The sequence below is a fragment of the Mesoplodon densirostris genome, chromosome 4, assembly GCF_025265405.1.
Source record: "Mesoplodon densirostris isolate mMesDen1 chromosome 4, mMesDen1 primary haplotype, whole genome shotgun sequence".
NCBI classification, from domain to species: domain Eukaryota; kingdom Metazoa; phylum Chordata; class Mammalia; order Artiodactyla; family Ziphiidae; genus Mesoplodon; species Mesoplodon densirostris.
In genome coordinates, this window is record NC_082664.1 from 12,352,912 (window position 1) to 12,379,932 (window position 27,021).

Below are 27,021 nucleotides of genomic sequence, written 5' to 3' on the forward strand. Positions count from 1 at the left end.
ATTAACCGTTTAGTGGGGAGGACAGATACTAAGCAAATAAACTCACGAATATGTCATCACTAACAGGGCTAAGTGTTGTTACGAAGTGAAGTAACGATCTGAATATTAGCCACATGGCAGTGTCTCTCCATCCATAATGAAGAGGTCGTGGAGGGGAGGGGAGGAGAGAGCGGAGGCCTCGGTCACAGCAGCTGACCTGCCGATGCACCGAGAACAGAACCTGAGAATGTAATCAGTGGCTGGCTCCACAGTTTCGTGAAGAAACTGATGAGGAAGGTACGTCTGTCATTCTCAGCAGCTTCTCTCTCCTCAGCTGCTGCCCCATTTTATTCACAGCCCCAAGCCTGAGGGAGCGGAGAGCCCCTTCCCTCGCGGCCGGGGTGCTGTGACCCCAGCGTGGTCTCAGGGGGCCTCTTACAACGGGAACGGCCTGAGCGGCACCTGGGGCCCAGAGAACGTAACAGCCGGGGCACAGGCCGCGACTCCAGACCGCAGGCGGCCTCTCTCACTCCACAGGTGCTGCTCAGGGTGGAATGAGACAAACGGGTCGCTTGTTGTGATGGCTGATTTTCTGTGTCAATTTGACTGGGCCGTGGGGTGCCCAGACATTTGGCTAAACGTTATCCTGGTGTGTCTAGGAGAGCGTTTCTGAGTTAGATTAGCACTTGTACCTGCAGTCTGAGTAAAGCAGATAAGCCTCCCAGTGTGGTGGGCATCATTCAGTCCACTGAGGGCCTGAATAGAACAAAAAAGCGGAGGGAGGGCTTCCCTGGTGGCACAGTGGTTGAGAATCTGCCTGCTAATGCAGGGGACACGGGTTTGAGCCCTGGTCTGGGAGGATCCCACATGCCGCGGAGCAACTAGGCCTGTGAGCCACAACTACTGAGCCTGCGCGTCTGGAGCTTCTGGTCCACAACAAGAGAGGCCGTGATAGTGAGGCCCGCGCACCGCGATGAAGAGTGGCCCCCGCTTCCCACAACCAGAGAAAGCCCTCGCATAGAAACGAAGACCCAACACAGCAAAAATAAATAAATTAATTAATAAACTCCTACCCCCAACATCTTCTTTAAAAAAAAAAAAAAGCGGAGGGAGAATTTACTCTCTGCCCATCTGAGCTCGGACACTGGTCTCCTCTGGCACTAGGACTGACACGTACTTACATCATCAGCTCCCCTGGTTCTTGGACCTTCGGGCTGGGACTGGAACTACCCCACTGTCTTTCCTGGGTCTCCAGCTTGCAGACAGTAGATCATGGGACTTCTCAGCCTCCACAGTCATGTGAATCAATTCCTTGTTTTATAGATATATACAGAGAGACACACACACAGAGAGAGAGAGAGAGAGAGAGAGAGAGAGAGATGGGTGTATATATCTGCTATTGGTTCTGTTTCTCTGGAGAACCCAATACCGCTGTAGAACTTTTCAATTTGGCTCATTTAACTACGGGTCAGCTGCATCCAGGAGCCTTAAGGCCTGAGGCAGAGGCAAGAGAGGGAAGCCAGGAGTCGGGGACGTGAGTGGGAGAAACAGAGTAGCACAAGCCACAGGCTCCACACAGGAGGGTAGATGGCTGAGGAGAAACCCAACCAGCTCCAGGGGGATGGGAGTCTCCAGGTGGGGCGGTTGAGGCAAAGCTAAGCAGGGGCTGGAGAACACCAGCACCAAGACCAGCACTGGTCCCCTGTGAGGCTCACCCGCGAGGGAGGGACCCCGTCCCAAGAGGTGAGGCTGGGTGACTTCTCAGATCCCTTCCAACCTAGGGATCCTGTGACTAGGTATGGAACACAACCTGTCTAGTGCCCAGTGGTTCGGGGCACAAGTGAGGGAGAGTATGGCTTTGGCCCCGTGCCAAATGCCGGCTGCCCCTCAGGCCAAAGCTTGTGCCTGGCAGCCGCTTCCAGGTGAGCTGACTGGGAGGCAGCCTCACTGGTTGCTGGGAGCTCTGCTGGGTTGGCTTCCTGTGCTCCCCACATTCCCCAGAACACACTCACCCTCCATGGGAGCTTCACTACGTCACTGCCAAGGTCCGATTATCACTGGGACTGCTCTTTCCATCTTCTTCCAGTCCACTAGGGTCCTCTGGGGGAGCTGGGAGAACTGCTGTTTTCCTGCCATCGATGGTTATATAATCCTGCGCGTTCAGAGACGAGGGCAGCTCCAGGCCTACAGAGAGCTCTTCATTCACTTAACTCACCACAGGTGATGACCTCAAGTGTGAATCATTTCCAAGGAAGCAAGAGCTGTGGGGAGGCCAAAGATGGGCCTCTACACTGGCTTCTTGGTTTGTTCTCACATTTACTTTTGAAACAATGGCTACCATGGAGGTGGACCTCATCTCTTCCTTGGCCTGTGGGCTCCCAGCCCTCTCCCCTGCACACAGCAGGACCTGAACACGTTGCGATAGGTCATGACCACCCATTTCTTTGTTCTCTGTTCATCTAGGCCCCAGAGGGAATCATGGGCCCTCCCTCCTCAGAAGTGTCGTAAAGTGGGGGTGGGGAGGGGAGTGAAGGAGCTCTGCTGGCGGGACCTGAGATCAGGCGGAATCGGATAAAACAGCTGCAGAGACAGGAACCATCCCCTCTGCTGGAGCAGGGCCCCAGGGCAGGCAGAGCTGCCGGAGTGGACCCATTTTCTTACAGCCTGCAAAGGGAGGCTGGGTACATTTAAAAGTGACTAAAAACAATCGGAAAAACCACTATTCTGAATTGGTTTATTTAAATTTTACAGAAACCTGATTAGAGTTAAGTACGTAATTATAAGTCCAGTAACAATTCTACAAAAATGCACATACAATGCCAGAATTCCTTAAAAGTAACTAATATCATATTCTTGTTTTGCATAAAACATGCATTAATATCAACTGCCACATGTTGGCCAAAATCAGTCTCTACAAGAAGAGACGGTCCAATACAGTCAATAAGAAAACTAGTTGTTAACAATAGGTAAAAAAAAGAGGTTTTCTGGTTAATGTAAAAGGAACAGTACCTTTCCAAAAACAAGCCCTTCACCACTGGGTGATTTGTGTTGTGCTGCACAGCAATGCATCACCTCCAAGACTGGGTCCTGACCTGTCATAAGGAAGGAAGGAACTTTCTGATAGTTAAATCAAATGTCTGAGAAGATATAAACTTTCAGGCCACAACGGTACACAACTAGTACCACCTTGCAGAGGGGTTCAAAAATCCTCAGACTTGGGACAGAGTTCCCAAGCTGGGGATGTAAACCGTCTTGAAGATGCCGTGAGCTCTCACCCTAGCCTTTCCACCCTTTCTACAAGGCCAGCTCAGAGCACACAGGCATCTCCTGTGGCCACAGGGCCTTCCAGCTCCACACGTCACTCTTCATGAGGATATATAATTAGGAGGTTTGCTGCAGGAAAACGAGTTGTACTATTTCTTTAAGTCCTTGACTTTCTGTAGGTCTAGCCCACCTTATCCAGGGGTCGGTGGGTACTTGTGACTGCTGGACACACAACAAATATTAATTTACACTTGTGGCCCCCAAAGCCTCAAACGCGTATAGCCTCACACCTCCAAGTGTGTCGTCTACTGTCAGGAAAGACCACGCTCCTCCAGAGCGGGAGAGCAGCTGAGGGCTCTTTGTTTATCAGAGTGGGTTTTCCACATAGACTGAGGGGCTTTAAAGAGACTTCAAACCAACTGAAAGGACATCCCCTCAAATATGGGGCTTTATACAACATCCCATGAGGTTCTTCAGAAGATCTCAGTCACTAGGGACGCAGCTCTGGACAGTAACGTTTATATACACGAAGCTCATCATATGCACAGCCTAGGGCCTTGCTTGGCGTCTCTTCCACACAGTCTCCCAAAACCAGAGCACTCACTGCCCTGCTCGCCACAAGTAAGCTAAGCCAGTAGCTTTTCTCTTCAGCACAGATTTAAGGGGAAAAATAATAATTTATTGGGGGTTCTAATACCATTTTCTTAACAGAACAACATCAAAATAGGTCTGTTTATAATCTAGGCTTATGACTATCCCTGATAATATAAAGAAACCCAGAGGACTTTGTAAACCACCAAGATCTCACAGGGTAGTACCCGGTCTATTTTCTAGGCAGCAGAGAGGGACCAGTATAATGGCAGATTTTCTCCAGGAAGCCCTGTGAGCACTACAGTACTGACATTCTAATCATCTGGTGCCAGCAGATGTGTGAATGAAATTCTCACTTTAAATTTATTAGTAAAATTTGTAACAACGGTGGGCTTCCTCAATCCTGCCATCAGCCAATCTCCTTGCCTGTGAGAAACATCTAGGCCAGAAAACCGTCAGTCCTGGCTACTCCGGAGGTTTGGCCTGGAGGAAGCAAGCTCTGAGATCCCTTCTAAGCTGTGACCAAACCTCAGAAAACAGCGATGTGGGAGAAGGGGCAGAACAGGCTTGAGGAAGCTTTGGCCCAAGGCACCACGACCGTAGGGGTGGGGGGATCTACGGAGGGTGGAGCTGACAGGAAGAGAACTTGACAGAGCAGGTCCTGGGAGACAGCGGCTCTGTGAGAGGGCAGACACGCTCGGGAGTTAAAGAGCAAATCATAAGGGGGAACAAAACTAGTTGACTTTCTCAAAACCAAATCAAACGTCTTGAAACTCAGGAGCACATGACCCTGGCTGGACTGGCGTGGTGGGGCTCAAGTCTGTGGAATGAGCTGCATTTAGCTGAGTCAGAAAGAATGCTGGTTGTGAAATCAGCAGGAGGAGGCCGCTCCAGGGGGCACAGAACGAGGACCAACCGTGAACTATGCCTCTTTTATTCCTGGAACAGTAAGGGGCGTCCTCACTGGCTGGATGAGAAGGCGCCATGTTCCAGTCTAGCTGCAGTAATACTGCATCCCATCCACTCTTCTTCTCTTTTTTGACTGAAATTCTTCAAAGAACTGCTGGATGTCCTCTCTCTTAACCACCTGTCGAGGGAGAGGGAAAGTTAGGAAAGGGAGCATCACAGAACAGCACTAACTGGTTTGTAACATTCACAATCGAGTCCAACAATACTGCTGATAAGGATTGTTTTAATGTGTAATTAATTATCCTATCTCCCCTGCACAGACAAGCTCATCCTGGCTCAGAGACTGGCCAGTCAGAGTCACGCGGTAAGCAGGCAGCACACTGGTACGGAGCGTGGGTTCCACCACCGCCCTTGGTTTCCTCATTAAAATGAGATGAAAGCAGCACCCATCTAACAGGGCCGTTTGAAGAGCAGATGAGATGTCAGGCCTGTAAAACACTGCCCAGCACAGAGTAAGTTCTCAATGAGTATCAGCTGAAAAGAAAAGTAGCAGAGCCAGGACGAAGACTGAGGGGACTAATGGTCTCCTGAGGTCACTGCTCCGCCTCATGACACAGCTGTCTTGGGAACGTCCTTCGGTTCTGCAGAAGCACCCACAGCAAACAAAATCTGCTTTCTTGAGATTTGTGCTCTCTCCTTTACTGAAAAAAAAGGAACCCCCAAACTCTTCCCTCTTCAAGAGTCCAAAATTAAAGATGTTTGCTATATAAATAGAAAAATAATTGGCAAAAACTATGGAAGCAGTACTCCTAGTAAATGGAATATCCATGTTATGCAATAAAAATGAGAAATTTATCTTGTATTTTATTGGAAAAAGGACTAGAACATCAGATAAAAGTGTTTCTATTAGCAAAAAAAAATATCAAAAATAAGAAAACAAGGGGAAATATAGAAAAAAAGTAAACCAGGCCTAACCAGAAGGAGTCCCTGCTCACCCCAAGAGTGAGTCTGTGCTGCAACTGACAGGTTTGTTAACATGGTTTTTAATTACAAAGGTAACACATTCTTATTATTATAAAGGAGTAAGGGTGGGGCGGGGAGAGGGAGGGAAAGAGAAAAAGAAAAAGAAAGCGCTGGAATACAGTGAGCAAGAGGGAGAGAGAGAGAGAGAGAGAAGAAAGAGGACAAATACTTGTGGGTAAAGCGAAAACCTCCCTCTCCACTCCCCAGGGGTAAGAGCGCGACATCCCCAAATGGCACAGGCAACCTGAATAACTCACTGGGGCAAGACATGATCTGACAACTCCTCGAAATGAAAGAACTCCACACCAGACTGGCAGCTGACACACCAGTCTCACAGGCACCAAGAGTCAGCTGGGGGTCAACCTGTGAGGAATTAGAACCCCTCACAGACTCAAGATCGAGATGCTAACGCACTCTTGAGGCAACCACAGCTCAGAGCTCTAAGACACTGGGCTTGGGAATGCACACTTATAAATGCTAATAAATAGGACACTGGGGAGTTCCAATGTGAAGGATCTGCCCCCAGCTCGGATCACAGACATTAAACGCTGAAAGGCAACACAAGGACATTTCTCTGGCAAGGAAATAGTAGGAGGAGACCTAAAAGCCCACAAATTACACAAATTAGAGTGTGTAATCTTTAGTTTCTAGGCATCCTCAAATGGTCACAGCCAATATGCAGAGTAGAAATGTTAAAGAATAAATACCTGGGTCCAATAATGAATCATTTTATTGGTTTGTCCTAGAAAATGTGTAGTGTCTAAGTGTTATTATTATTTTTTAGTCAGACACAAACATTAAAGGGCAGTCCATCATTTGACAACACCCAGACCTTATTAGAATTCTCTTCTATAGCCAAATACAACCAAAGCAGACAAGCTTTAAGACAACTTAAGGTGTCTGTAAAGATCTAGTTAGTAATGTCGAAAACAAACGATAAAAAATATTTTTCTGTCCTTTTAAATTGTCACATCAGATTATCTCAGACTCATAAAGAATGGCTCTAGCTTTCACAAAGATCCATACACTGAGGACACATGTGAAGACTCTGGATAAAACTGTTCCAATTGTGAATGGAAAAAGACAATATACCTACTTTTTTTCTTTTATGTGAATTTAAGTGTGTGTGTAATAAAATCAATAAAGAGCACAGCAACCACAAACTACACAGAAGCAGAGGCAAGAGCATGTGCTCTGACACAACGGAAAGACCCTGAACGTCCACCAACAGTGCGGAGGTTAAGAGTTACACCCGGGGCTTCCCTGGTGGTGCAGTGGTTGACAGTCCGCCTGCCGATGCAGGGGACACAGGTTCGATCCCTGGTCCGGGAGGATCCCACATGCCGTGGAGCAACTGAGCCCGTGCGCCACAACTACTGAGCCTGCACTCTGGAGCCCAGGAGCCACAACTACTGAGCCCATGTGCCACAGCTACTGAAGCCCACGTGCCTAGAGCCCGTGCTCTGCACCAGGAGAAGCCACCACAATGAGAGGCCCACATGCAGCAACGAGGACCCAATGCAGCCAAAAATAAATAAATAAATTTATCAAAAAAACCCCCAACAAAACCCAAAAACAGTTACACCCATGGACCCTCTTAGTTCCAGTGAGAGAGAAGCCTGAGGTTGCATTAAGCAGAGGACAGCCTTTGCAAGAGAAACGAGAATAACTGTCAAGAGCTGCTGGGAAGCAGGAAGACGTCCGTCCCCAGTGACACTGAGGAACATTCTCTAAAAACGAGAAAACCATTTAGCAAGTCTCTTTAACTTTGGACTTCACAATTCATTTTGCAGAAAGGCAGCATTGCCAGATATCCAGGCAGCTACAAGTTCTTCCCACATTTATGAGAAAGCACTCGGTTGCAGAGACTTCTTCCAAGAAAACAAGTTTCCGGGCACGTCCCGAGTATCTGTCAGACCCCCGTCTGACTTCATTTGTCTGTCTAGCTATAGCAGAGCAAAACATTTTCTGTCCAGAAGGACAACTGTAGGCCATGAAAAGAAAAGTTTTGCTTTATATCTGCCTCTGGAAGATAGAAAAGTATTTTAGAAAAAAAAATCCATCATAAATGTATGAGTAGTAGAGGGCTAGGAGGTATTTGTAAATTCATCTGGAAAACTATTTTACCAATTTATTTATTTATTTATTTATTTATTTATTTATTTATTTTTTGGCTGCACCCCGTGACATGTGGGATCTTAGTTCCCTGACCAGGGATCGAACCCACGCCCCCTGCAGTGGAAGTGCATTGTCTTAACCACTGGACCAGCAGGGATGTCCCTGGAAAACTATTTTAAAAGATTACATGGGAATTCCCTGGCAGTCCAGTGGTTAGGACTCCTTGCTTCCCCTGCAGGGGGCATGGGCTCATACCTGCTCGGGGAACTAAGATCTCACGTGCCACGTGGCCAAAAAAAAAAAAAATTATACATTATAGAGTTAGTGTCACCCTTAAAAGCATGTAGACTGTCCTAACCAGCAAGATAAATGTTTTAGCCCCCCAATATAAAGTTCTTTCATTTTAAACTAGAACTCAAAAATCACAGAAAAGCGGTCTGGCTTTCATTTTTTCCTGCCTGGTCATTTTTCCTTCTTTCTCCAAAAATCCCTGCTTGAAGGTCAGGACTGGGAGAATCAGTATGGCTGATCCAATGGCCCTCTCCTAAGCTACAACGATTCTCTCCAGATCATGCAAGACTGCTCCGCCCCTCATCCGGAGGGTTGGGAAGGAATCCTGATGTGGCTAGTCCACTGGTGTTTCACTACTATTGATCTCCCTTTCCTCTGCCTGCATTAAGCTCTCAGTCATCTTTTTCATCAAAGAAAATGAACTATGGAAAACAGTATGGAGGTTCCTCAAAAACCTAAAACTAGAACTACCATATGATCCAGCAATCCCACTTCTGGGTATGTATCCAAGAAACTGAAAACACTAATTCGAAAAGATACGTGCACCCTAATGTTCACAGCAGCATCATTTACAATAGCCAAGATATGGAAGCAACCTAAGTGTCCATCAACAAAAGAATGGTTAAAGAAGATGTGGTACACACACACACACACACACACAATGGAATATTAGCCATAAAAAAGAATGAAATTCTGCCATTTGCAACAACATGGATGGACCTAGAGGGTATTATTATGTTTAGGGAAATAAGTCAGATAGAGAAAGACAAATATTACATGTTATCATTTATATGTGGAGTCTAAAAAATAAAACAAACAAATGAATATAACAAAACAGACTCACAGATATAAAGATCAAACTAGTGGTTACCAGTGGAGAGAGGGAGGGGGAGGGGCAAGTGAAGGGTAGGGGATTAAGTGGCATAAACTACTATGTATAAAATAAATAAGCTACAGGGATATATTGTACAGCACAAGGAATGTAGCCAATATTTTATAATAACTTTAAATGGAGTATAATCTATAAACATGTTGAATCACTATGTTATACACCTGAAACTAAGATAATACTGTAAATCAACTATACTTCAATAAAAAAAAGATACTTTATTCAAAACATACAAGGCTATGATTAAAACTCTAACTAAACTTACTGTGCCTTCATCAGCAAATCTCTTGAGATAGTCTTTAAGTTCAGTCTTCAAGTCATTGTATTCTAAATCAAAACAACAGAAAAAGGACATAAACTTTAGATAAGCCATTTGCATTTAGAAACAAAATATTTCTCGACCATTGACATTTGAGTATGTTAGTCTAAACCACATTTTTCTTTAAGTGAAATCTGCATAGAAACTTGTTCTCCATTTCTCTCAAATTCCTCCATTTTGACATCTGGGACACTTTTTCATTCAAAAACCCTCAAAAGGGGCTTCTCTGGTGGCGCAGTGGTTGAGAGTCCGCCTGCCGATGCAGGGGACACGGGTTCGTGCCCCGGTCCAAGAAGATCCCACATGCCATGGAGCGGCTGGGCCCGTGAGCCATGGCTGCTGAGCCTGTGCCTCCGGAGCCTGTGCTCCGCAATGGGAGAGGCCACAGCAGTGAGAGGCCCGCGTACCGCAAAAAAAAAAAAAAAAAAAAAAAAAAAAAAAAAAACTCAAAAAAACAGAGATATCCTCATTCCCAAAAAGATTAGCTAATAACTTTTTTTTAAAGTTTTCCATCTCTCTGGAATTCTAGTGCTTGAAATATCTTGGACTTGTCAAACATTAAGTTTTAAAACTCGTGCACTCACTCAACAATTTATATTATGTACAAGGCACCTTGAGGGCTACAAAAATGTTTTAGATGCAGCCTCTATCCTTGGAAAGCTTTTACTCCAATAAAGGCAAAAGGAAATTAATCAAACAGTTACAAATACAAGACAGGAATAATCAATGTCAAAAAAGGGGCACAAAAGTGGTGGCATCTGAGTAGAAATGGCTAGGATGGAAATCACTAAAATAGGTTGGGCATACTGGGGGACAAAATGTAAAAGCCTGTAATTAAGGGTTTTGGAATGTTTCCCCTCTAGTGGTTTCCTGTGAACCACTGAAGCATCCTCAAGAACTGTCAAAAAGATGGCATGCTTTGCTCAGAAAGATGACATGTAATGTTCAATGAAAATTATTTCAGTGAATGGAAAAAGAAATTGCTTTCCTTTTATTCTTTACTCATACATCTACCCTTAATCAAAATAGCATGTTACGATTTCTCAAGCATGTAATTATTCTAGCATGTAACCCAAATTCAATGGAAATAGCGGCTAAATACCCAGCAACGTTACAATCAAGCAAGTGTAGGTGAGGCCTACTATACAATTCCAAATTTAAACCATCTTTGTGTTAAATTAAAATAGGTTATTAGTTGTCCTCCTTATACATAATTTTTTTAATAGTGAAGGAAACTCCATGAACTTCATAAACTTTCACAAACAATATTTACCACAAATAAGTTCCACTTGCTGGACTCTGTTCATGCTGTTAAGGGTGTCCATTAGAGGGTCTCTCCTATCAGCTGCCTGGTCAACCTTGCCTTTGTTTTCATAAGCCAGAACTGTGTCACATTCATCTGTCAGGAACAGGACATCTAGATCGCCATACATTTTCTTTAAAAAATAAAACCAGTTTCCCCATTAGAACTGTATGTCATTCTCAGAAAGTCAACCTCATGAGAATCACTAAAAATTTATTTAATTAATATCCAGAAAAACCTGAGCCTTTTAGCGAGTTGCTTGAACGTTTTATTCTTTTTGCCCAAATCTCTTTTAGAAACCTCCCAACTTCCCAGTAGATATTATATGATCTAAGAGATCTTTATTTAAAAACCACTGACTTACTGTAACTTTCAAGTAATATGTGTTTCCAAGAAATTCTATGATATAAAAAAGATAAGCTATTTTCCACTGAAATGAAGCTAAGTAAATAAAAAGTATTGCATAATTCTTAATTTCTCCCATAAGCATTCAGACTGCAAATACTATTTCATAAATTTGCTTAATATAAAAAAATTTTCAGTTCTCTATACTCTAATATCAGTTTCATAAATATACTTTTCAGGTGCTCTTATTTTAGGCATCAGTCCACAAAACATACTAATATTGAACTTGATCAGGTACTTACCATACAGTCTTTGCAGGTACATAACTTGCTACGCCAGTTCAGGGGCCAATAGGTGGCGGTGTCTTTCTTTATAAACTGCTTAGCTTTAAGCTCCTGAAGTTTGCAGCCAGACTGTGATTCTGTGTTGAGATGTTGATTCTTAAATGCTGTCTGAAATTAAATTAAGTTTTGAAGTGTGTTTTTTAAACTATCATAGTTTTCATAGTTTAGATTTTGTCAAAGGATTTCTTTAGGCAAAGGGTACAACTGAAACCCAAAGCTATATAGATTACAGAATTAATTTTGCTTAAGTTTTATTTCTTTTATAGCTCAGATTTCATGTTACCTGGAGATCAGCTTCAGAACTAGAGCTGGTACATGGTTCGTTCATCTGCTCTGCTTTAACTCCCTTCTCAGCAGCCTTTCCATGTTCTGGAACATCCTTTTTGAGGGCACCATCATGATGAGCTCCATTTTCAGGTTGGATAACTTCCTGGTCACCTACCACATCAACATTCAGCACCAACCCATCATCTTCAGCAGTTACTTTGGTTACTGTGGGTTCATTGAAAACACACACACATATATCCACAGACCAGTTAGCCAATGAAATCACTTAGTCTGATTAAAACATACTTCAGAATCTAGAAAAGGAGAAAGTGAACCTTAACCTCTGGAATAATAAGAAAGGAAATAACACTTTTTTAGGTTATGTCTGCCTAATCCAAAGAGTCAAATAACTGAGAAGATCATTTAAAAATACCAACCACGGGCTTCCCTGGTGGCGCAGTGGTTGAGAGTCCGCCTGCCGATGCAGGGGACACGGGTTCGTGCCCCGGTCCAGGAAGATCTCACATGTCGCAGAGCGGCTGGGCCAGTGAGCCATGGCCGCTGAGCCTGCGCGTCCGGAGCCTGTGCTCCGCAACGGGAGAGGCCACAACAGTGAGAGCCCCGCGTACCGCAAAAAAAAAAAAAAAAAAAAAAAAACCAATCACTACTTAAGCACTTTCTATGTAAAAGAGGAAAAAAAATACTATAGATGTTAAAGACAGAGGGACACCTCAAGAAGCAAGAGGCAACAGGAATAGATTTAACTGCAAATACAGGTAGAAGGGCAGTTTTAGAAGAAACAACAGCTTCTCTTTACGAGAGAAGGAAATCAGAAAGGGCGCGTGTAGAGACAGAAATACTGTGAAGGAGAGAAGAGAAATGATAAGGGAACTCAGTTTGCATGATGGCATTTCAGTTTAGTAGGAAATGAGGCCATCTGCTGACAGGGAAGGAAATGAAGGAGGGGCAGAGGGAAGCGGTTAAGAAAACCTGATGAAGGCGAAATAAATTCAGGTCCAGCAGAGAGTGAGAGTTAATTGTAAAGGGTATGAACAGAAAGAAAGCACACCACGTTCAAGAACGTGGAGACAAATCAAAAATGTCTGATGCTGCTTGTGGTTTGTATGGTGAAGTGTTCCCTAAGGGTGAGAAGGGCAAGAAATTGTGAGGCCAGGGCAGCAGATAACTGCCACTTTAAAAATAAATTAACACGTATAGCATTACAAATAAAATAAAATATTTAATGCCTCAAGAACATTCATTGCTGATTAGTGGTTTGGGGTCAATTTCTTAGAGTATAATAAAAGCACTATATGACAAACTATACCACCACCCCCTCCCCAACCAATAGCATGTCTTACATTTAAGAACAATGTTTATCTCTTTATCTTTCAAAACCCCGTTCAAAACTGCTTCCTCCATTTTCTCTAATTCTGGTCTCATCCATACTCTGCATCACGCCATTTAAGTACAAATTTGTTCTTGGTAGTCTCCCAATCTATCTATTAGCACCTTGTGGAGAAGGAACAGGTCTTATACTTTTTTCCGCAGAGTCCAGTTAAAACTAGTTGATAAAAATTATCTACTGAACATACAAATTGTTCTGAACATACAGCACAAGTTGGTGGAATACCAACTCCACAGAGACATTTACCTGCCAAATGTGCAGCATAAGCCCACAAGAAAGAACAGCGTTTCATGCAAGCCTGGCACACCATCTCCTGGAAATCTCCACTCTCAGGGGGAATGGCACCAAGATGCTGCGAACACAGAAAAGCGAACATTTTCCTTGTGATCACCAAGTTGTCCCAAAAGCCCATTATTTTATAAAATATTGCGGGACTTCCCTGGTGGCGCAGTGGTTAAGAATCCTCCTGACAATGCAGGGGACACGGGTTCAATCCCTGATCCGGGAAGATCCCACATGCCGTGGAGCAACTAAGCCGGTGCGCCATAACCACCGAGCCGCACCCTAGAGCCCACGCCCCACAACTACTGAGCCCACACGTCGCAACTGCTGAAGCGTCGCAACTGCTGAAGCCCAAGTGCCTAAAGCCTGTGCTCCGCAACAAGAGAAGCCACTGCAATGAGAAGCCCGCGCACCACAACAAAGAGTAGCCCCCACTCGCCGCAACTAGAGAAAGCCCATGCGCAGCAACGAAGACCCAACGCAGCCGGGAGAAAGAAATATATTGCACTAGGATGCTGATCATATCTTTACTATATTTTTAGAAGAGTAATTATAACGTAAAATATAGTAAATTCCAAAAGACAAGATCTTTTCTCTTTTTGTAAAGACAATGTCTTTAAAAGGTAAAAGCTCTCCTTACCCTTCCATGGAACCAGTCTTCACAGACTACACACTGGATCATCTCATCTGGAATCTAACATGGGAAAGCCATTTGTTTGTTAATGATTACAGCGAATTCTGGGATACCAAAGTAAATCTGGCACACATTAGAATTAGATATTAAATAATTCTCTACCAGTTCTGTAAAACTGCTATCCACATGCCAGAAGTCAAGGGGACAGGGAGAAATGGCAATTCAAGGGGCCAAAGAAGTTCATTCTCCATGAACTGGTGTTACAGAAGGATTACATTAAGATAAGCACTTTGTGAGCAATTATCAAGGCTTTCATATCAGTTACTTAATATATGATTCCCATAAAACTTTATAAATAAGTAATGTATTCTCACTTCAGACATAAACCCAGGCCCAGGGAGGTAATGTGAATTGCAGCAAGTTGCAGAAGTGACTGCACAGAATTTTCACTTTTGTGAAAATAAAAGGAAACTAGAAATTAAAACTCACAGTCACCCACTTATGTGTGCACAGAAAAAGGTTTAAAAATACATATACCAAAAAGTGTTAACAGTGGTTGTTTCTGGGAGGTAAGAAGGTACAGGAGTGAGGAAGAAGAAAAATTCTTTTTAAATTTTGTGTGTACGTCTAATTGAAATTTTTAAGAGGATTCAGTTTGTACACCCTATTTCTTTCCTTGTAGGGATGCAAGAAATTGAAGGTCATTTTCTGGCAAGTGTTCAGGGGAATGGAGCAAACAGGCAGGCAAAGGCGGGGAGGAAGGAAAAGAGTTCTGGCCTTGAGAAAGTCCTGTCCGATATTTCATTCTCATGATGTAAGAATGAGAATAGCTGGGGTCTGTTCTGGTTGTAGCTCCAGCCCAGATTCATAAGAAGGGATAAATCTAGAATCCTTTCACAATCCCCAAATCCCTGCTGAACAGCTAAAGGGTCAAATATGACAAAAGGCTGAGGAGTGAAGGCTAGAGATGACACAGTCCCGGTGCTAACCTCTCAATCTCTTACCTCATCTTCAGGATCAGGATAAGGTCTCTTGCAAATGCAGTACAATCCAAAAAAGTTGTCATTGTACTTATTGCCACAGTTTATCTTTGCTTTGTCCTGAAAGATATTAATTTCAATATTTAATATGGTCTAACTTTAACTATAATTTCATGCATCATGAAATGTATGCATTCAATAAATTTGTGCATTAAATATCTCCCCCCCACCACCAGAAGCTGGTCTTTAACTTTCAAAGTACAAAGGAAAAAAATTCATTCCTATTAAAGGGATACTTTTTCCAGGATACAGGGAAAAAATAAAATTTATTTTCTATGCCTTCTTTGTAGCAACTGGGGGAAAATGAATCATAAATATTAATTATCAACCTCTGTAAGCTGACATTGGCCTAGAATTTCAAAAGACTTCTAATGCCCAGCTGTGACAGCCAAGGACCCCAGGTTACTAGGAGGTAAAAAGCAGGCAAGGAAATTGTCTAAAAATAATCTTTGAGGAGGGAAAAAGCATGACAGTTTTAGCAATATGATTGAACAATGTAAAGTCCCTTATTTTCTCTTTCATTTCTGTTATTTCATTGAAAGTTGGTGTATAAGCATAGTTTTTATTATCCAAAAAGCACTGAAAAACTTCTGAGTGCACATAACCCACTCATTATTACCAAGTTTTATTTATTCAGTTTTTAAAGTCATCCCCTTTGCTTTAAAAACCTTAAAGTAGGGCTTCCCTGGTGGTGCAGTGGTTGAGAGTCCGCCTGCCGATGCAGGGGACAAGGGTTCGTGCCCCGGTCCGGGAAGATCCCACATGCCGTGAAGCGGCTGGGCCCATGAGCCATGGCCGCTGAGCCTGCGCATCCGGAGCCTGTGCTCCGCAACGGGAGAGGCTACAACAGTGAGAGGCCCGCGTACCGCAAAAAAAAAAAAAAAAAAAAAAAAACCCTTAAAGCATAGGCACAATCAACATAATTAAACCTGAATCACTTTAGAACATTCCCCCACAAACCCTTCATATTAATTACAATCTATACTGTAGGCTCTGAAAAGGTTACTTAGTTTTCCAAAAAGTAATAAATGGGATAGTCTAATATTGATTTGTCCATTTACAAAGAATAAGCATAAGAACTTCCTTTTTGGAAAATACTTGGTTTTTATCCACTCGGACAAATATCAATCTCAGCTACTTTTCATGCATTAATAGTTGCAGTGCTTACTTACAGGAAATAATTTGCATTCCAAATTTTTAAACTTGCTGTTTCCACAATCACAACGAAAATTTCTGAAACAAAGGAGGAAGAGCCGATTTTAATTTTTCTTTTATATCTAATGACTTACTCTTTAAATTCATGTCATAGCCTCCTCCCTTTCAACGGGCTTCTAGGATCTAAAAAGTGACCTTGGTTGTTGTTCATGTATCCAATCCAGAATCTCTCCAAGCACATAACAATAAAAGATTTAATAATTCTAGAGATTAACATGCATAAAGACAAATATCTATATTACACAAACACTAATAAAATAATGGCAGAGCAGCAGGAGTAGTTGAGTTTGCACCATAATTTTATTTTAAAAGGCCCTCTGGGGACTTCCCTGGTGGTGCAGTGGTTAAGAATCTGCCTGCCCATGCAGGGGACACGGGTTCGAGCCCTGGTCCAGGAAGATCCCACATGCCGTGGAGCAACTAAGCCTGTGCACCACAACTACTGAGCCCACTTGCCACAACTACTGAAGCCTACACTCCTAGAGCCTGTGCTCTGCAGCAAAAGCTACCGCAATAAGAAGCCCATGCACCGCAACAAAGAGTAGCCCCTGCTCTCCACAACTAGAGAAAGCCTGCGTGCAGCAACAAAGACCCAACACAGACAAAAATAAATAAATAAAATTAATTAATTAATTTTTAAAAAAAGGCCCTCTGGAAAACTGCTCTCTCCAATTATATTATATAAAAACACATTACATTTTACCAGTGCACAACTACTTTGAATGCAAAAAAAAAAAAGATTAAGAAAAAAGTGCAGCTGGAAAAGAATCTAAATATTTGAAAAGCATTCAGCATCAGTCTCTGACCGTTTTACCTTTTTGTGTATAGCTCAAAAAGTTTATGACTTCCATGACATTCATAACTGCAAGCTAGGCAAATTCCTGCTGGTTCTTCTCCCTCTGGGGTGCAGGTACTACAGGCATATAGTGCTTGTCTCTTTACTGAGCCCTAAAAGACAGCCCCAAAATGGAAAAAGAGAGAGAAAAAATTGAAGAAACATGGCAGAGTCACCTAATGCCCATACTATGATCTAAGAAATAACTGAAATCAGATTACCTGTGGTCAAGATTTTCCTGTAAAAAACACTGAGGCTAATAAATTAGCTTATTCAACAGAATACCAAAACACTGTTGCATGTTTCATACACTAGTGCTTGTTTTCATATAATTTTTTCTTAAAGTGATAGAAAGAAGTTTAATACTTTCAGTCAGCTGTGAATAAGCTGGTCTGCTTAATCATTTCAACACATAAAAATGTAGGAGAATGCGTGTAAGTTTATGTAAATAATAATCATACTTAATTTTGGAAAATGCTTGTGGTTCCACCAAAGAGAAAACCAATGCATTAAATGAATCCCTTTGATTTTTAGATGTATGCTGAAGTATTTAGAGGTGTAATGTCATGGTCTGCAACTTATTTTCAAGTGGCTGAGGAAAAAAGAAAAAAGAAAGTCTATTACAATGAAGGGGTAAAAGAAAAAACAAATGTAAAATGTTAAAAAGTGAATATATGTGAAAGTACACAGGTGTTCATAATATTATTCTTTCAACTTATCTGTAGACTTAAAATGTTTCCAAATAAAAACTTGAAAGAAAAACAAGCAAATCCTGATAATGGATAGTACCCTCTTCTGGGAAGTGGGGAGACACAAGGAAGATACAAGGAAGCTTCTGGTATGCCGGTAATGCTCTATTTCTTGATCTGGGTCGTACGTACCTGCATGTGTTTTTGTTTATGCTTTCTCAAGACTTATATGTGGTTTGTGCACTTTTCCACATATTTCACTACAAAAAAAAAAAAATGTTAAGGAAGTCCGTTTCAAAAACCTAACTACGGGCTTCCCTGGTGGCGCAGTGGTTGAGAGTCCGCCTGCCGATGCAGGGGATACGGGTTCGTGCCCCGGTCTGGGAGGATCCCACATGCCGCGGAGCGGCTGGGCCCGTGAGCCATGGCCGCTGAGCCTGCGCGTCTGGAACCTGTGCTCCGCGGCGGGAGAGGCCACAACAGTGAGAGGCCCGCGTACCGCAAAAAAAAAAAAAAAAAAAAAGATGAGCTTTAAATCTGCAAGTAATGGTGGATGGTGGAAAGTGCTGGTAACTACATTTCAAAGGTAACTTACATACAGCCTTTTTAAAAAAAGGAAAGCAGAGAAAAAGTTGTTTCAGTGGTGACCAAAGGTTTTTAAATACCAGACAACATTAAGTACATCTGACACAAGGTGTATTACAAAAATGTAACCACTTTGCAGTGTAAACTCAACTGGACAACGATGACAACTGGTATTATGATCTCAGTCCACACCACATAATGACCCCAAATCTCTCTCCCCATCCTTCAGTGTTCCACTCCACCCCCTTGGAAGGTAACCTTCTTCCTCCTACCAATTCTCATCTCTTATTAGTTTTCTTCTACCCACCTTTCTCCATTTTTGTACCTAGAAATATAGGATGAGTCACCAAACACGACATCACACCCCCTCAAATCCTTGTTCACTACATCTTCCAAATGCTTTCTCTCCTCCCCTCCCCTCCTCTGCCAGTGCCGGCAGCTGTTCGGGTCCCGGTCTATCCCCCTGGGGGGCAGACTGCAGACAGATGCGGTATTTGCTTCTTCTCTCCAAGAAACCAGCTAGCACTTGTCAACCTAAATTGCAGAGGAACCAGCTGTCCAGGAGCCCAGCCCACACGGGGAGATTTTCAAATCCAGAACGCTCTCCTTTCACTCTGTTTTGACTCTCCCATTCGATGCCTAATAAATGCTCTGAGGATGCGAAAAGTAGAGACAAAGATGTCTGGATGTGAGAGGTCACGGGGACGGTTTCGTGAAAAGCAGCTGAGGCACCGAGAAGAGACGGGAAAAGGAAGGAAAGAGCAGCCGCTCCAGGGCCAAAGCCTGGAGAATCGTGGGGGGCCGGACGGAGGAAGACCGAGAAAGGAGGGGAGCCCTGCTGGACACAGGCTGAGGAAGGGGGCTCAGGAGACTAAGGGTAATAGGACAACAGGGCCTGCGATGGGGAAACGTACTATGAACAGTGGCGCCGGACCACCACGGGGGTGCCGGCCGCGGCAGGCGGGAAGAGGGTAAGTCCAGCGGGGAAGAGAAGGTTCAGGGGAGCCCGGGGGAGGCGAGGCCCGGGCCGCGCGCCCACCTGCGAGTAGGAGCACTTCTCCGAGTCGCTGCCGCCCAGGACGGCGCACGCCTCATTCTCCAGCTCCTCGTCCTCCTCAAGTACGTCGACCAACGATACCACGGGCTCCAGCTCCAAATGCCGCCCAGCGGGCTCCTCGGCTCCGGCCATTCTCAACTGTCACCCAGACCGCCTCTCGGCCCCGACGGAGGCGGGAAAAGCGGCCGCGAGGGGCGGGGCCGGAGGAGGCGGGGCCTCAGTGCCAGGCACCAATCCCAGAGAAGGGTAGCGAAGGAAGGGGGAGGAGCGACTTCCGACAAACGGAAGTTACTCCTCTCCCTTCTCCCGCCTGCGCCGGCGGCTAGTTGACTTCCGCTTCCGGGTGGCGCGTCACTGCAGCGCGCTCTGGAAGTTCGGCGGTGTCCATGGAGTTGTTGGCTGAGTACGTCGGGCAGGAAGGGCAGCGACAGCAGCTACGGGTTCCCTGTGAGGCGCCGGGCGTCGCCGACCCTTTCCAGGGCTTGTTGTCGGGCGTGGCTAAGATGAGGGAGCTGGTGACCAACCTCCTCGGCTCCCCGGTACAGCGGGAAGCACAGGACCAGGTGGCGGCGGCTCCAGACGACGCGTTGGACGGTAAGTTCTGAGATGGTGCTGGAGCGACAGATGGGTGGGCAGGGGCGCCCGGGGAAAGTCTGCTCAGGGAGCCCGCGTGGAGTGGCAAACTTGGAGAAAGTGAGCCTGGGGGGAAGAACTCCAACTAAAACTTGTTAGCACCTTCCGCCAGATCTGGGCTGTACCTGGGCTCATTTACCAGGGCTGCTTTTCACGACTGTCTTTGCATTTATATCATACACACACACAAAAACGTGCTGAACGGCTACCGCTCTATGCCAGTCATTGGGCTGAGCTCTGGAGAAAGAATAAACCTCAGTTCCTGTCCTTGTGGGACTCTGACCGCTGAGGGGTTAGAGAAACACTCTTATTAAAGAGTAGAAGGATGACCCTAGGCTCCTCTGTAGCTATTGCAAACCTGGAGAACCCAAGAAGACTTCAGAGAGGGCGTGAATTCTAAGCTGGGTGTTGGATGGAAAGGAATTTTCCCCGGTGTAAAATTACAGACAAGTTTGGAAGACTGCCATCTGTCACAGAATAGGAGCAGGTTCCGAAGATTGCAGCAGATTTCAGATGAACAAGTTGTAACTCTCAGGGACTCCTTTCCTTTCCCAGTTTTGTAGGTGCAGTTTGAAAGTAGAAACGGGAAATTTAAGTGTATTCGTTTTTTTTTAAAGAATTGTCTTGACTACCCTGAGCTGAAGAACCTAAGAACTAAATATTAGAATCAGGACTTAATTCCTCTGAAGAGGAGCTTAAACTGTACTGTACTTTCCTTTCCTTTCCATCTTGTTTACATCTTGATTGCTAGATAATGTGAAGGAACCAATTCAGAATATTACACGAACTTCAGATAATAGATTGTTTCCATGAGAGAGAAGTCCTGGTTCTTGGCTCCAAAACTTCCTCTCTAATCCGTTGAAAATATTATCATTGGAATAAGGACAGGTATAGGTAGAGCCATTAAAATATATATATATATATTATTACTTACTGGAAAAGTAACTGCCGTCTGTTCTACTAATAGTGGGTCTGTAATATCTTCATGCAGGAAGACATGCTTTTGTATATTTAATGAGGTCCCCATAAAGCTTCGGTTTGAATTTCCTTTGTTAAAAGCTGTAGAGATTAAAATGACAAATTTTATCTTATATGAATCATATGTTAATAAATACAAAATTTTTTAAATGTAACAATTATGAAAGAAAAGTGATAGAATGCAACACTAGAAAGACAAATAGTGGTCATCATTTTGTAATGTACAGAAATATTGAGGCACTGTGTTGTGCACCTGGAGCTAACAGTGTTGTGGGTCAATTATACTTCAATTGAAAAAAATCATCATAATGACAAAAAAAAAAAAGAATCCAGTTACCAAATGTGCAGAAGACTTGAATAGACAGTGCTCCAGATAAGATATACAAATGGCCAGAAAGCACGTGAAAAGATGCTCAACATCATTGACTTTCAGGGAAAGGCAAATCAAAGCCACAGTGACATACCATGTCATGCCCACTAGGAAGGCTGTAATCAGAAAGAACAATAACAAGTCTTGGCTAGGATGTGAAGAAATTGGAGCCCTCATACATTGCTGGTGGAAATGCGAAATGGTGTACCTTCTTTGGAAAGCACTTTGTCAGTTCCTCAAAAAGTTAAACATAAATTTGTCGTACGACCCAGCAATTCTACTCCTAGGGATTCCTAGTTCCACTCCTCGTTCTCCCGAGAGAACTGGAAACATGTTCCCATTAAAAACAAACGCACAGATGTTCATAGCTGCATTATTCATAATAGCTAAAAAGTGGAAACAACACAGATGTCCATCATCTTATGAGTAGATAAACAAAATATATATCCATACAATGGAATATTATTCAGCAACAAAAAGGAATGAAGTACTGATAAATGCTGTACAACATGAATGAACTCTGAAAACATGATAAGTGAAAGAAGGCAGACACAAAAGGCCACATGTTTTACGATTCATTTATATGAAGTGTCCAGAATAGACAAATCTAAGAGATAGGAAAGTAGATTAGTGGCTGCCAAGGGCTGAGGGGAATGGGAAGTGACTGCTAATTTGTATGAGATTTCTTTCTGGGAAGATGAAAAGTGTTCTGGAATTAGTGATGATGGTTGCACAACCTAGTGAATATCTAAATCAATAAACTGTACACTTTGAAAGTGAATTTTATGGTATATGAATCATATCTCCAAAAAAACTGATAGAAAAGAAAGGTTTTAAACACCAAAATTCCCAAAGTCTTTTTAACTGTACATATGTCTAATTTGATATATCCATTGTTCTATTAATCCCTAAAGTGAAATGGTCTCATTATCAACTGCTTTAGCTATGTATATTTCTTTCAACCAACGAACATATTGTCATACAACAAATATTTATTTTAAAAGGTGATGATGAAGATGATGCAGAAGATGAAAATAACGTTGATAACAGAACTAACTCAGATGGACCATCTGCAAAACGGCCAAAAACACCAACTTAACTGTAGTTTTTATGAAATTTAAAAGACTGCTATGATATCTTATTTATCACACACTGACATTTAAGGAAGACTTGTGCTCTAGTTTGGAAAGAGCATTTGTTTTGTTCCCCTGGGACAATTTTGTCAAAGAAGAAACTTTTCTGCTGTTTCCATCAAAGAAAGATAGAATAAATGTTTAGAAAGGAATCTTTTTTCTTGAGTGAGAAGTAAGTTTCAGACCATGGAGATAAAATAGACATTTAATAATGTATAAAATCCACTATGTTGGCAACTGAATTTTTCTTTATACTTTTTAAATACCCTCTGGATTAAATTGTGTGATGTCTACATCTTTTAGCTTCTGCTTCTGTTATAAAAAGTACATGTCAAGGCTCATGGACAATTACAGTTCAAGGAACTGACATGAACAAGTGGTGAAAATTGGGTATTAAATTTAAGAATGGCAGTTCTGTATAAATAGAAGGAAAATGGGAATAGAGAGAAATACTGAAGAGAAAGGAGAGCCCTTGAGAGAGACCCAAGGAAACCTTGAATCCACACTCACCCAGTACACAGACTTCTGGAGACGATACCACTCAATGGATATATGTTTAACCTATACCTTAAGAGAGTTAAATGGGGTGTGCTTTTAGGCTGTGATTTATGTTAACACAAATATAAGTCTTTAGGTAAGCAACCTGTGTTGAATATAAAAAGATATTTTGTGTCATCCTGTAGTCAAACTTTGATTTTGCTTAGCAAAGGACTATCAGATCCTTTAAATATACATATGTATATATTCCTAAAATATATGTGTGTGTGTATGTATTCCTTTTCTGCTTGTCGGAGGGACTAAGGCATTTTTCATTTACTCTGCGTGTTTCCTGATTCATTTAGATAGCTAAACTGCAGAGAAATCAAGTAGCATTTACCTACTGAAACACAAATTGTCATAGAATTTTAGAGTTGGAAGTAACCTTACAGATTATATGATTTATTTCAGAGGTGAATCAAATGTTAGGTATTTGCCCTGAGTTACAGAGCTTATTGGCAGAGCTTGGGTTATACACATAGCCTTTGAAAGATTCCCGTAGCATTTTCCCAGTTACACATTCTGAAACCTATAGCTTACAAAGTACATGCTATTAAGGAAACTGAATTTACACACCTTTTCATATCTTTGAAGTATTGTTTTACTTGGAACATCAGCCTTCCACTAAGTACCCTTATGTAATTAAAACAATACCAACTAGAAAAAGTTTTATAAATGGTGAGAAATTACCTTGTTTAGTTTGTGATAATGTCTCTAATATTGGGACTTTAGCTCAGTTACTGATTTGTAATAATCTTTTATCTTTATACAATCCTTAAAAAAACTTAACCTGTATAATTAGAATAGTTCATATTTTTAAAGCAGTAGCTGAGCTTTGCTCCTGAACATTTTGTCTCCTTCTGTGTTTAGTAAGTTTGTTTATGAAGAAGAAATGTCACCATATTTTTGCTTGTGGTCTAGTGTTTGGAGGTCTGGGTTATAGGTCTGATCGATCTTTTTCTGATTCTAATACTGTCTTCCTAAGTGAGCCACATGCATGACAAAAAAGATTTTGAAGGTTTGAGGGACCAGCTTGAAGGACCAGTAGAAAAGAAATGCCTTGACTGGTTTTCTAATCTGAAAACCAGAGGTAAAACGTTGGCCACAGGCATATAGGATACAGTTATTCTCTGAAACATCTCCAACTTTACTGTTATACAAGAAAGTCAACCCCACAATCCTACCTAAAAATAAGCTTGATGCTAGACTTAGATAATTTTTTTTTTTTTTTTTTTTTTTTTTTTTTTGGCGCGGTACGCGGGCCTCTCACTGTTGTGGCCTCTCCCGTTGCGGAGCACGGGCTCCAGACACACAGGCTCCGCGGCATGTGGGATCCTCCCGGACCGGGGCACGAATCCGTGTCCCCTGCATCGGCAGGCGGACTCTCAACCACTGCGCCACCAGGGAAGCCCTTCGATAATCTTTTAAAATATGAAACATATGGAGTTCTAAATATGAAATATATGGACATATGCAAATATGTATATATGTAAGTGCTTTTGTGTCGCATTAAATACTTATTTTAATAGAGTTCTGTGGCCAAGGACAAGAACTTTTACTCTTTTATAATAGGTTGCTGTTGCTTGTCTGTAATATTAGATAGGAAGTTTGAACATTTAAACATTTCCTTCAGCAGAACTTTCTCAGCTTCTAAGACAATGTTAGGGCCCCATATTATATGTTTCTGTGGAACCTGGCCCCCTGTACTTACCCCCTCATAAAATGTACTTTATTAGAATTATTTCTTCAAGCTGCTCAAATTTTTTTTTTATAAATTTATTTATTTTTTGGCAGCGTTGGGTCTTCGTTGCTGTGCGCGGGCATTCTCTAGTTGTGGTGAGTGGGGGCTACAATTCGTTGCGGTGCGCGGGCTTCTCATTGCGGTGGCTTCTCTTTGTTGTGGAGCACAGGCTCTAGACGCGCAGACTTCAGTAGTTGTGGCACGCGGGCTTCAGTAGTTGTGGCGCACGAGCTTAGTTGCTCCGCGGTATGTGGGATCCTCCCAGATCAGGGCTCGAACCCGTGTCCCCTCCATTGGCAGGCGGATTCTTAACCACTGCGCCACCAGGGAAGTCCCGCAATATTTTTTTTAAACTTTTAATGAGAAGGCTTGTATTTTTAAGGAAATAAAGTTTGTTTTCTTCCAGATGGAAAAATCAGAGACATCTGTGGCCCTCAGTTTATTATGTAGTACTTTTCCCTAGATCCTATTTAGCCTATTAAAGATACACCTATTTCTCGGTAGAACTGTTCAATCTACAAACATAAAATATCATTTCTTATCTAACATATTGCAGTAAGATGCATACATAAGACATCTTAAAAACCTAGGCTTTAACATGTTGGGGAAATTAATCATACTACAATCGTCTTGTGATGTCATCTTGCACATTTAAGTATATAGTAAGATTAGAGTGTAAAATTATTATAGAAATTGGAGAATATTTGTAAAATAACACTTTCGGTTTTAACAGATGAGAAACAAATTGGTTAGTTTTTGTGATGAAGTTGGTTCTTTTCTCACTGCCTAGGGCATAATAAATTTCAGGTAGATTCAAGATGTTTAGTATTTAAAAAAAAAAAACCTGTAAAAGTACTAAAAGAAAATGGACTAAGAGTTTTTATAGTCTCAGAGTGAGGAAGGTTACCTAAGGAAGATTTTTAGAAATCCAGACACCATGATAGAAAAGATTAGTAAATGCAATTATATAATAAGGAAAATTTCTGAACATTCTGTAAATGAGGTTAAAAGACAAAGCGGGAAAAAGTATTTAGTATTTTCAACAGAAATGACTAAGAACTAAAATTCCTTTTATAGCTGTCACATGTACCAGTCAGAAAGACAACAGAAAATTTCACTTCAAAGAAATGAAAAGTAAAACCACAATGCAGTACTGTTTTCTTACTTCTCAGACTGAAAGGGCAAAAGTTTTGATGCAATATTGAGCTGGAAAGGGTGTGAAGTCCATAATATATTGGTGGTAAGAGTGTAAACTGGTATAAGCTCTTCAAAAGTCAAGTTGACGATTCTGTCAAAATGTTAAATGTGCGGGGCTTCCGTGGTGGCGCAGTGGTTGAGAGTCCGCCTGCCGATGCAGGGGACACAGGTTCGTGCCCCGGTCCGGGAAGATCCCACATGCCACGGAGCGGCTGGGCCCGTGAGCCCGGGGCCTGTGCTCCGCAACGGGAGAGGCCACAGCAGTGAGAGGCCCGCGTACTGCAAAAAAAAAAAAAAAAAAGTTAAATGTGTGTGCTCTTTGACCCAACAGTTTCACTAATAGAAATTTATCCTATGGTTAATAGCACACATATGCACAGATAAATATATAAAACTATTAATTGTAGCATTATTCTTGGTAACAAATGATTGTAAACAACCTAAATGTTCATCAGCAGAAGACCCTAGTTAATTAAATTAAAAAGAAGCACATTAGTACAATAATTCTGTGCAGCCATTAAAAAAAGACCAAGGTATAGCTCTATGTGTTGTTAAGGTCAATATGCAGTATATGATGTTAAATGAAAACTAGCAAGATGTAGAACAGAGTGCAGAATGCTTCTAGTGGAGAATATTGGCTAGATATGCATATAGTGTCTCTGAAAGGATAGTCAAAGTGCACCTGGAAGAAGAAGTTGGGGTTAGGAGTGAGAGCGAGACTTTTCATTGTATGCCTTGTTCTCTTTGCTTTTTTTTTTTTTTTAATTTATTTTATTTTTGGCTGCATTGGGTCTTCGTTGCTTTGCATGGGCTTTCTCTAGTTGCTGTGAGCAACTGCTCTTGGTTGTGGTGCGTCGGGTTCTCACTGTGGTGGCTCCTCTTGTTGCAGAGCACGGGCTCTAGGCACGCGGGGTTCAGTAGTTGTGGCATGTGGGCTCAGTAGTTGTGGCTCGCGGGCTCTGGAGCACAGGCTCAGTAGTTGTGGCGCATGGGCTTAGTTGCTCAGCGGCATGTGGGATCTTCCCGGACCAGGGCACGAACCCAT

At 42.5% G+C, this 27,021-nt stretch overlaps 2 protein-coding genes across 2 annotated transcripts; one reads left to right on the forward strand and one right to left on the reverse strand.

Moving 5' to 3' along the window:
- Nucleotides 1-2,717: 2,717 nt before the first annotated feature.
- Nucleotides 2,718-19,563, reverse strand: UBR7 (ubiquitin protein ligase E3 component n-recognin 7). The gene is made up of 11 exons (XM_060095700.1): nt 19,370-19,563; nt 17,036-17,169; nt 16,179-16,239; nt 14,971-15,066; nt 13,973-14,026; nt 13,297-13,402; nt 11,659-11,867; nt 11,334-11,483; nt 10,657-10,819; nt 9,330-9,391; nt 2,718-4,921 (listed from the first exon to the last, which is right to left on the reverse strand). Exons 1-11 carry the CDS (start codon nt 19,517-19,519, stop codon nt 4,829-4,831), a joined length of 1,278 nt encoding a protein of 425 aa, XP_059951683.1. The 5' UTR covers nt 19,520-19,563; the 3' UTR covers nt 2,718-4,828.
- Nucleotides 19,564-19,723: 160 nt separating this feature from the next.
- Nucleotides 19,724-22,794, forward strand: GON7 (GON7 subunit of KEOPS complex). The gene is made up of 2 exons (XM_060095702.1): nt 19,724-19,981; nt 22,373-22,794. Exons 1-2 carry the CDS (start codon nt 19,774-19,776, stop codon nt 22,465-22,467), a joined length of 303 nt encoding a protein of 100 aa, XP_059951685.1. The 5' UTR covers nt 19,724-19,773; the 3' UTR covers nt 22,468-22,794.
- Nucleotides 22,795-27,021: the final 4,227 nt, after the last annotated feature.

Bases quoted from the DNA above. Each gene is read 5' to 3' on its own strand.
- UBR7 (XM_060095700.1), bottom strand. From the start codon at position 19,519: ATGGCCGGAGCCGAGGAGCCCGCTGGGCGGCATTTGGAGCTGGAGCCC. The intron at 17,170-19,369 runs GTGGGCGCGCGG...GCTGTCTTTTAG, and splicing joins AGAAGTGCTCCTACTCGCAG to GGCTCAGTAAAGAGACAAGC. The intron at 16,240-17,035 runs GTAAAACGGTCA...CCTTTGTTTCAG, and splicing joins TTTGAGCTATACACAAAAAG to AAATTTTCGTTGTGATTGTG.
- GON7 (XM_060095702.1), top strand. From the start codon at position 19,774: ATGGAGTTGTTGGCTGAGTACGTCGGGCAGGAAGGGCAGCGACAGCAG. The intron at 19,982-22,372 runs GTAAGTTCTGAG...TTATTTTAAAAG, and splicing joins TCCAGACGACGCGTTGGACG to GTGATGATGAAGATGATGCA.